The 11,487-nt window shown below is 36.9% G+C and overlaps 1 protein-coding gene and 1 long non-coding RNA gene across 2 annotated transcripts; one reads left to right on the top strand and one right to left on the bottom strand.

Moving 5' to 3' along the window:
• Nucleotides 1-803: 803 nt before the first annotated feature.
• On the bottom strand, nt 804-1,795 carry LOC133730862 (seed lectin beta chain-like). The gene is made up of 2 exons (XM_062158374.1): nt 1,722-1,795; nt 804-1,635 (listed from the first exon to the last, which is right to left on the bottom strand). The coding sequence occupies exons 1-2, from the start codon at nt 1,793-1,795 to the stop codon at nt 804-806; spliced, it is 906 nt and encodes a 301-aa protein (XP_062014358.1).
• A 2,011-nt stretch (nt 1,796-3,806) lies between these two features.
• LOC133733745 (uncharacterized) lies at nt 3,807-6,346 on the top strand. Its single transcript, XR_009857866.1, has 2 exons — nt 3,807-3,999; nt 4,827-6,346. It is a non-coding gene; the product is annotated as an uncharacterized LOC133733745 (long non-coding RNA).
• Nucleotides 6,347-11,487: the final 5,141 nt, after the last annotated feature.

The following is an 11,487-nucleotide window of genomic DNA, read 5'->3' as shown; positions in this document are numbered from 1 at the left end:
GTGTTTATATATATATATATAGTCATGGGTAAAGCTATGGTATGTTAACATTTCTCATACATCAACTATTTTTACCCCTCTAAGGACTCATGTTATCATTTTGAGAACTAATATTACTATTTTCAGGACTCATATGGTAAACTAAGAAAATTTACCACTTTAAGGACTCATGTTACCATTTTGAGGACTAATATTACTATTTTGAGGACTCATGTGGTAACTAAGAAAATTTACCACTTTAAGGACTCATGTTACTACTTCGAGGACTAATATTACTATTTTGAGGACACATTTTACCACTTTTTAAGACAATTGTATGCATGTCATACGTTAACACATTGTAGAATTTTCCATATTGTCATATATATATATATATATATATATATATATATATATTTATATTTATAAACACACACACACACACACACACACACACACATATATATATATATATATATATATATATGCACAATATATATAAGTATATAACACACATATATAATAGTTTACGGGCTTTTAAGGGCTGGGCCTAGCGGGCTTTTGGCTTAGGTCGGGCCGGGTTTTTGCTGGCTTTTTGGCGGGCCGGCCCACTACCCACCGAGGCGGGCTTTTGCGGGCTTTTTAACGGGCCGAGCCGGGCTTTTAGCCCTCTGGGCCGGCAGGCCTCCATCGGCCCACTTGATCCGCGGGTTTTTTGATGAGGCCTAGTCTGAGGGAAGGGATACCATTATTCCTATCAGACCAAAGCCAACACACCAACTAGAATAATACTTGCACCAACCCCCAACCCAACAACTAGTCCTTTATTGCTGGAGCCTGGAGGTGGGACTAGAACTAGCCATAGGGCTAGGCGTAGGAGCAGAAAGTACACTTACCGGAGTGTTGTCCCTGGCATTCTCATCAACCAGAGGAGTTGAAGTAAAACTCCACGAGACGATCTTAAATATAGCATAAGCAGCTTCACCTGTTGAAGCCGAGAACCCAACAATGACCCAATCCGGTAAGACATTGTTCAGATCAACTGTGTAAGAAAAATAGCTCATCTTTTTGGTACCATTCATTAAAAAAGTTGTGAAGGCAATGCTAAGATTTTTTGTGCTAGAACTGTAACTGATCCGGACATCATTGTTTTGTCCATTGACAATACTACCATTCCAAGGGACGGCAATCCGCGACTTGACAGAGTTGACGTCGATACCCACATGATCTTCGGATGGGTCGTCGACGGTTTCATTTGTGTTGGGGATGGCTTCGTAGTTCTTGAAGATATCAAATTCCACCGCCACAAATGGGTACTGATGATACAAGGGGAGGCCAAGAGCAAAGCCATCTGAGTTGTTGAGTTCGGACCTGTCTGGCGCTAAGAAGAAGGCTAGTCCATCACCGGCACCCCATGTTAAATTGGCATAATTTGGCGCATAAATGGAGAATGTAAAATTTGTGGTGAAATCGGCGAGTTTTCCAGTGGTATTTTCTCGGAGCAGGAAGGGCTGGTAGTACGTGGCTCGACCAATTCCACCCGGTCGCTGGTCTTGTGAGCTATTGGTGAGGTGGAGAAATTCCTTGTCAATATAAGCGTCTCCTTCTCGCGTTATATTGACAATATCATCTTGATTAAAATTCGGGAAAGTAAAGCTTAGTAGAGTTGCAGAAGGGCAGAAGAGAAAGATCAAGAGATACAGTCTATTTTTTTTTTTTTTTTTTTGAAATGCAAGAGATACAGTCTTAGTGCAAGAAGGAATTGAAGTTTTCCTGACCGGATTGATGTCATGTCACTGGAGTGATTGACAACCATTTTGAGGAGAGTTAGATAGCCAAGCCGTTTTGGATCGCAGACCAAATATTGGTGCTTAAGAAAGTAGGAGTAGAGCCATTGCTTTCCAATTAGGGCAATGATATAGGGCCTCAATGGGGCCTAAGATTTGTGGCCTCAAGTCTTAGGTGTCATGCTTACAAATACAAATTTTATTTCAATTCCACATAATATATCTTGCAACATCATACTATTGCAATACCAACTTTACCCTTTAATATTTCCTTTTAGACGTTAGGGGGTAAATCAATTACATTAATGAATTTAATTAAGTGACGAAAAGAAAGATCAACTATTAATTATGTACTAATTTAGGAGATATATCTACAATTTTTTGACCAATATTTTCTTCATTTAATTAAATTTTTTCCTATAATTTTTCTTTCCAATGGCATTAATATATTGAATTAGGTAGTGTCAAGAAGTAGGCATTAACTTTTCTTTCCAAATATTGATTAATTTCATCCAAAAAAATAGCATTAATAAATTGAATTTGGAAAATATGTATGTCTAAATTAAGAGGTAAGAAAAAATTCCATGTGAGTAGCAGCCATTAATTATTAGGGTAAAGCTATGGTATGTTAACATTTCTCATACATCAACTATTTTTACCACTTTGAGGACTAATATTACTATTTTGAGGACTCATATGGTAAACTAAGAAAATTTACCACTTTTAAGGACTTGTGTTACCACTTTGAGGACTAATATAACAATTTTGAGGACTCATGTGGTAACTAAGAAAATTTATCACTTTAAGGACTCATGTTACCACTTTGAGGACTAATATTATTATTTTGATGACTCATTTTACCACTTTTAAGGCAATTGTATGTATGTCATACGTTAACACATTGTAGAATTTTCCTAATTATTATCTACAATCTAAATATAAGGGAAAAAGCAAACAAAAAATAATAACCTCAAATATAACGTTTAAACCCTAGCTACATAAAAAGAAAAAAATAGAACCGTCTGGAGCGAGTTCTTTGCTAGTTGGTGCGTATTTGAATACAATTGTTTAGTAGAGACTCATGATATTATTTCAGGATGTACTCTAGGTGCCTATTGTAATCAGAGGTTTAGGCTCAATGTCTGATAGGAGCATTTTATGCGACGTTTTATGTGTTTTTCTACTCACATTTTGCTATGTTATTTCCTTTAACTTAATCATATTAACTTAGCTTAATGTCTTTAGGTACATTTGAGCTACAAACGAAGAAAATGAGTTGTAGGAAGCAAAAAAATGGAAAGAAATGAAGATTCTTGAAGGTTCTTGACGTTTCTACTTCAAACAAGGCGTGGAAGACATGTGGAAGACATGTGGAAGCATCTAGAAGTCTCAAGAAGATCATTATCGAATTGGACACAAATTGTTCTTTAAAATCAAATCTATTACAGATTCGGAAAACTGCCAGTGCAGATCAGTCAACTTCAACGGAGTGTCAAAAATCGTTCAGAGCTCAGAAAATTATGATCTTTATATGGTTGGAAAGCTACGGATGTCTAGTTTCCAGAAATTTTTACAGCTCATCGATATCTATTTTCTAGAAGAAGTTATGATCATTTTAGTGCACTGAGGTCAAGTCTGCCGGAAATCTGTTTTGTGTCAAAGGAGTTCTAACTCAATTTTGTTTCTTCATCATCTTTCTTAGTTTGTTTTCAAACTTGAGTACCATTTGGACAGAACATTTAGACTGTTATAGTATAAATATATTATAGTATAAATATCTATATCTTGTAATAGGTACTTAAGTGTATAGATAAGTACTTGAGTGTGTAAATATAGGTATGAAGACTTGTGTGGAATAAAGTATATGGAGAAGCATCAAGCATGGCAGCTCTCATAATTGCAGCAACCATGTGGAGTTGCAGCTATGATCATTGAAGCCATTATAATGGACTTCTTACCATTGCATTCACACTACAATGTATTTCTATAAATACCCTATTTTGTGAGAAGAAACCACATCTCTTCCTTCATCCATTTCATCTTCTTTGTCTCTCCATTTTCCTTTTTATTCTCCAGTCTTCTAGTTCTGCATTTTCAAGCAAAGAGGAGAAGAAGAAGAAGCCGTGAGCAATCCTAGCTGCCATCGTTCCACCTTGTGCCGTGATAGTGAAGCCTTGCTTTCAAGATTCAAGATCAACGTCTCAAGTTCTTCATCATCCACTCCATTCACGGTGTAATTCAATCTTTTTCCTTGTAACCTCTTTTGGTTTTCTTTGTTTGGATTTGTAGAACTATGAATTATAGTTAAACAAATAATATTAAGGGCAAAGTTTAAAGCCCGTTTATATGTTTTGAAATAAAGTTGTGATTTCTATATGTTGATTTATATGTTGCTTATGTGAGATTGATCAATTGATTTTGTTTTATGGAAAACTTTTATATGTTTTTGTTCTTTGGTGCGCAACTTAGAATGATTGCATATAATTGGAGCTAGTAATTAGGTTCATGCTTTGTGACCCTAATTCGAATAAGTAGTAAAGGCTTTGGACAAAAGTCGAAATCAATTGGTTTGTGTTATTGAATAGACATGCTTTGTGTACTAGGAATAATACAATTATTGACTAAACTTTCACTTGCTCTTAATGATTTGAAACTTGAGTTTGCATGGTTGCTTTGATTGTGTGAAACCTGTTTTCAAAATATATTGGTTAGGTGCTTTGCTTGATCAATTGTGTAAAGGGAAGTAAAATAAGGGACATTGGTTGCTTTGATCTTTGTTTCTTGGTTGATATATTCTCGTCTCATAGATAACAAACTATTAGAATTGTAACCGGATTTCTTGCATATAGATGTAGTTTTGATCTTTGTTCCTTACGTTCCACCCTTGTAAATGTGTTTTTACATTCTCTTTATTTTATTTAATTTTAAATCCGATTCTATAATCATAAACCCCCCCCCCCCCTTTATTTGTGTTCACTTGTATATATTTTCTTTTCTATCTATTCTTTTTGTAAATAATACTTTATTATTTTAATTCTTTATTTGTTTACACAATTACAGGTGTACCCTCATTCCCCGGATAGAACGATCCCTACTTTCTTTATACTAACATTTGACAACAGGGTTAAATTGCGTGCTACTTTGAGCGTGTCAATTTTTGGCGCCGTTGCCGGGGAATTGAAAAATCACTTGTTAAATTGTGTCATTTATTTTATTTATTTGTTTTTTTTAAAATTTGTTTGAAACTTAGTTTAAATTAACTAGGATGTTATTTATATTGTTGAACGCAAGTTTTAATTGTAAGTTGTAAATTGAGAGGAATAGGTGAAGTCTCTTTTGTTAATATTGGCCTAAACCCCTTAATGGTACCTAGTTTAGGTCCCTTGAGGTTGAGAGCGGCCTTTATTAACACTTGTTGAACTGTCTTCACACTTATGATCTTTTTCATCTCTGTAAGTATATATAGCCTATGTGGAATGGTGTCTAGAAAGGGGACAACGTTCATGACGGGTTTTAGAATCCAGAAGTGTTTGCAAATGGGCCTAAACCACTATGTGGGAGTAGCTCATGCCAAAATGGATTTTTCCTCTCGTGTTCGTCCTCCCCCACCTGGCTATTTCACTAAGGTTGCCCAATGGATGTAGGCAAAAAATCACAAATGGTCACTGAGTTTTCACCCATTCGACACTTAACTCACTGACATTTCAAAAAACCACTTTAACTCACTCACTTTATGCACCGTTTATCATTTAACTCACTGCCGTCTATACAATTCTATAAACTAGGCACATGATCCATCACGTGCACTTACTAGAGGGGCATTATTGTCCAATCTGGGTCTTACTCACTATTGTACAGTATTCCCTCCAAAATGAGTTTAATTTTCCCTCCATATCCATTCCTCTCTCAATGAATCGGTTAAAATCATACATTTATGCCTTAATTACTCTCCTTCAGATATTTCATTGAAACCCATGTCTTTAAAACATTTAATTTCTCAACAAGGAATGATGGAAACAAGTTGAAAAAACACATGTTCAGAATGATGATAATGAAATTGATAATTAAATTGCACTTAAACCAAATTGTTGTCTAGTTGTTGAAGCATACAAAAGATAAAAGGTTGAGTATATAGTAGCAGTTATGAAGCCTAACATCAATTATGATTACAAAAGCTCAACCTTAAATTACAAAATGCAATGTCATCTAATCCCAGCTTCAACAAGACTATTGCTTAATAGAGCTAAAAAAACAAAAGCAGAAACCAATTTAGGTTCATGGCTTCCAATTTGGCTTGCGCTGAGATCTTTCATTTGGTGCAGGGGCTTTGTTGCGCTGAATTCTCATAGGTATTTGCTTCTTTGCTGGTGACTTAGTCTGCATTAGCCTCCCTATCTCAGAGGATGATCCGATAACACTTGGCTGTGAAGACGATTGAGGATGAGGGTAAACTTGTGACATAGATAGGTTTGTAAAAAGTGGTTGCGATGAAGTAGCTCCCACACTTGAGGGTGTTTGTATATGCACCTGCAAGCATTTTTCATTCATCGTTTAATTAACCTTCTCTATCATTAATTAAACTTTCAAGCCACATGTATCTCATTACCTCTTCTATCAGTGTGTTCTCGAATGATATATGTGTATGGGCTTGATCTTGCTGCATAGAGGTGGTGGTGTTTGGTTGAACCTAATAAACACAAATTGACATGTTCAGACTTTCAAAACATATTAACATGCACATCCACAAAGTCTTCTGGCTTCAGGCCCTTTGAAAAGATTGCACAAATTGCATGCGGACATGGAAGTCCAGTGATATTCCATCTTCTGCAGGTACAATTTCTTTTATTGAGATCAACATCATGAGTGCTTATAACACCTGATTGACATGAGACTCCTCTTCCTTGAATTTGGAACCTATTGTTTGAAGATTCTCTTGGTGCGTACTCATGGCTTCTATCAGCATTTTTCTTCAACAGTTTTGCAATTCTTGGACCGACCTTACTTTTCCATCTAAGCCCTGCACACCTTCTATTTGCCAATCTGATCATGACATTTAGTCTCAAATCTTCCAAAAGTCCTAAAATTGGCATCTTCCTAGCAGGCAATATTTTTGAATTCCAGCTCTCACAATGATTGTTTAGTAAAACATCACACTTGCAATCTTCTTTGAAGTGTGACCTGCTCCACTGTTCAGCAGGCTTGTCCTTTAAAAAATTCCATGCTTTTGTGCTCTTAGCATGAATGGTGTCAATGTTCTTCATCCAATGAGACTTAGTTGTCGACCTTGCAGCAGCCCAAAACAAGTCTTTCAGCTCTCCACCAATATTCCCATCTCCTTTGAAGTTGTTATATAAATGCCTTGCACAATGTCTATGCTCTGAATTAGGGAACAACTCCTTTACTGCGTCCAGAATCCCCTTTTGCTTATGACTTATGAAAACATATGAGTGATCATTGTTTAGGCACAGGTCATCCTTCACAAACTTGAAGAACCATATCCATGCTTCCCTTGTTTCTTTCTCAACAACAGCATATGCTATAGGATACATGCCGTTGTTCCCATCGATGCCAACAACTGTTAGTAATATCCCTTTATGCATTGTCTTCAAATGACATCCATCAACTCCTAGGATTGATCTACAACCTTCCATCCATCCTTTTTTCAATGCTCCAAAACAAATATAAATTCTTTTGAACCTTCTTACATTATCACCTACTAGATCTCCTTCGATCCAAACTGAAGTATTAGGATTTGTCTTCTTTAATATTGCTGCATAGGACTCCAAGAGGTTGTATTGGTCCTCAATTGTACCTTCTGCAATAACTGCAGCTCTTCTTTTGGCCCTGTAACACATTTGATACCCAACATGCAATCCAAAATCCCTTTGCACAGCAGATTGTATACCTTCCCTTGACCAACTCTTATCAGCAATGAAAGCATCAAGGTATCCCTTAGCTATGAATGGAGCATTGCAATGATATATTTTCCCTTCAACCACACTGCATTCATGTTCTACTTTGAGTGTCTTAATGGAAAATGTACCTGATTGTTTATCCTTTACAGAGGCCCATATCCGAAATGGACAGTCCGGACTTGTTTTGCACACAACTTGGACCCTTTTTGAATCATTGGTAATAAACCGGATTGCTTTTCTAGTCTTCACTGAAAATACCCTAACTGCATCTCTGAAGGCATCTGCATTCGGAAATTCCATACCAAGCTCAAATACTGGGTTTTTCAGATCAGTTTTCGTGAACTGTCTCCACTTGGACCACCTCTTCTTCTTCTTCCTCTCTCCTTTTTGAATTCTCTCTTCTTCATCCTCACTTGACGTAGAATCAGTCCCGCTGTCAAACCTTTCAGAATCTTCACCTTCTCCATCAGATATATCACCTGCAAATCCCATGTCATTGTACTCATTCACATTTTCAGATCCACCATCAACATTTGATTCAAATAGTACCTCATCATCCTCATCATTAAGTTCCCAATCACTATCTATAACGTCCTCAAAATCTGGATCATCGCTGTCAGATTCTTCACTTTCGTCCGCGACTCCTTCTTCAGTATAACTCATCTCCCCTTTAAATCTAGTGTCATATCTGCTTGGTTTCTTTTTCACCTTACATGTTCTTGCCTCTGGTCTAATTCTCTTACCATTTACACCCACTCCCATTCCAGCTTCAGTTGCTTCACTACTTTGCACATTTACAAACCAGTTTGTAAATCCCATGTGCTTCTTATGCTTAGGTCTACCCCCCTTGTTTTTCACCACATTTGCTTGACTTCCCTTTTCAGATCCATTTGTAATCCCTGGGCCATTTGATGTACCAACACCATTGGAATTGAATTCTAATGGTTCCACTTCTTCTATGTCCTCTACAACATTTCCCATGTACTGTAGGTGATCAATGTCTTTAATAGGCAGAATTTCAGCATCCTCTAGCTCTGCCTCCTCCTTTCTTCTCACACCACCCCCAACAATGTAAAGTTCTAAGACCCTACTACTTGGCATAAATTGCAACATGTCTTGAATATCCTTGTCGTCACTAATTGGCAATAAGCCTTCTCCATTTACACTTCCAGGTAACTTGAACCAATATGCGATTGGAGGATGTCTGTACCCCAAGTCTTCAGCAAAACAGTTCAGACAAGTCCATGAAATCTTATCAGTCTCCATTTTGTCCACATAAGACACCTCTCCTCCCTTGTAAAACCTATTACCACTTCCCAACCTATAAAACCTCCCCCCATGGTGAAATGCAATTGTGAACCAATTAGGATCTGCAAATAAGATACCAAACCATAATCTCAGTGACAAACATATTTGATCGCAATCTCCATGACAGAAATTTCAGAAAAAAAAAAAAAAAAAAACAGTAACAAACAAATTGATCATTGTTCAGAGATTTTTCATATCGAAACAGAGTAGCAAAAGCAACAGTAGAATACATGGATTTGAACTGTACGTTTTCTTTATTTTTCAAGAACAGAGGAACGTTTTCTTTAAACAAAACCCTATAGACAAATCCCAATTTCAGTAAACCCAATCCCAATTACAATAAACAAACCCCATTCCCAATTACAATAAACAAACCCCATTCCCTCCCCCCAAATTTCCATAAACAAAACAACAAACCACAAGTTATACTAAAGCTTAATTTAAAAACCCTCGTTTCAATCCCAATTTCAATCTTCATAATTTAAAAACCCTAACCCCATTTCTGGACCACTTTTATGGATTAAAAACAAAAAAATCGATAACCCAACCTATCATCGGCGTAAATGCCCTTATTGAAGGGGAAGATTCAATTACCATGAGGTCTTGGTGGCTCTCCATCAAGTCTGAAATATCTCCATTTATTTGAAATCTCTGACATCTATACTCATTCAAATTCTCAATGAGAACTCTTGATTTTGTGTCTTCGTCCCTCCCTCTTTCTCTTTCTCGCTCTAGAACTGAATTGATGGCCTGTGGAGTCGAGGTTTCAAAGCAATGGTGAGAGAGATGGGTCGAAAGAAAAACGTTCTAAATCGTTGTCCCTACTGTTGGTATGCAAAACCCTTTTTTCATAACTGATTGGACCAAAATGACCTTGGAAATAACGTCCTTTAACGATTGAGTAGACGGCCTCATCATCGAGTGAGTTAAATGATGAACGGTGCATAAAGTGAGTGAGTAAAAGTGGTTTTTTGAAATGTCAGTGAGTTAAGTGTCGAATGGGTGAAAACTCAGTGACCATTTGTGATTTTTTGCCTAGTAAGAGGGACTTTGTGTCTAGGCGACTATACTTGGGCCGCACGTTCACTTGATTTACCGCTTGGAATTTGATTCGATATCAATAATGTTTATAACAAAAGAAATACTTGTGAATACTCTATACGTGTAAATTATTTTGTTGTTTCACACTTTATACTTGTAAAAATACTTTTTACGTTTTATACTCACTTGTGTACTTAACTTGTGTCTTATGTACAATATACTTGTTAATTATACTTGTAGTTTGTAATTCCTAGTTACTTGTTTATATTTTCTTTGTTAATTATAGTTACTAACTTTATTTAATGTAGGTACCGTCTGGCTGCAAGACGTAAAATACAAGCGCTGCTTGGGAGGCAACCCAATTCAGAATATAATCAGATTTGCTTTCTCTTTCCCTAATTCTTTTTATTTTTCAATTTTTCTTTTTTTTTTTTTATTTTAGGATTTATATTTTTGTCTTTCATTGTGAGTCCTATATATTAAATAAGTAAATAAATATATAAAAAAAAAAAATCTCTACATTCATTCAGTCTTATTGATTTCAAAAATTAAAATAAAATAAAATAAAATAAAATAATAATAATAATAATAATAATATACTATACTAAGCCATGTCAGCAGCTCCGGAGGAGTTGAGACTGAGCTCAAGGGAAATGCGAGAGCCACCGCCATAACCGCTACCTCCCTCGGAAGTAGTCTTCATGTTGCCAAAGATGTCCTCACCATGCATGGGGAACAGTGGAAGGGTTTCAATCTCCTGGTGATCTTCTCCTCGTTGTTCCATGATGGATCCACCAACACCAGCAGAACAAGTTGATCCAAAATTGAGATTAATGGATCCATCAACACCAGTAGAACTAGTTGACCCAAAATTGAGATTAATGGATCCACCAACAAGCCCTGATCTTTGCATGGGCACATGAACATCGGAAGTTAACTTCTTCTTCTGCCTCTCCCGAGACTTGTGGTTCTGGAACCAATAATAGACGTTCTTGTTCTCGACCTGTCCGTACTGTTTCAGCTGGAGACAAATCCCCTGAACCTGCTCTGGAGTTGGGTTCTTAACTCCATTGTCATAAAACTCCTTGAGGATTCTTATCTGATCTGTAGTAGGAGCCCACTTGGTACTGCTCCGCCTGCAATGCATGTTAGCACTGCTCCCGGCTGCTTTGTTGCTTCCTCCATCCTCCGTTGGTTGCTGGGTTTGTGGTTCCATTAATAATGGGTTGAGAGAATGAGAGAATTGAAGAGTGGTGCTGATGAGTGATTAAGAAAGATTGGAGTTGATGAAATGGTTTTTCGGTTGGGGATTTGGGTTTAGACAAGCAATAGCTGAAAGCATGCCATAAATCAAGGAAAAGAAAGGACGCGTAGGGGAATCAAACGGATCTCGAGGAGCTGTGACAGACAAGCAATAGCTGAAAGCATGCCGTAAATCAAGGAAAAGAAAGGACGCG

The sequence above is a fragment of the Rosa rugosa genome, chromosome 2 (genome assembly GCF_958449725.1).
Source record: "Rosa rugosa chromosome 2, drRosRugo1.1, whole genome shotgun sequence".
Classification (NCBI taxonomy): Eukaryota; Viridiplantae; Streptophyta; class Magnoliopsida; order Rosales; family Rosaceae; genus Rosa; species Rosa rugosa.
The sequence above is the reverse complement of the archived record's forward strand: the minus strand, read 5'-3'. Positions and strand labels throughout refer to the sequence as shown.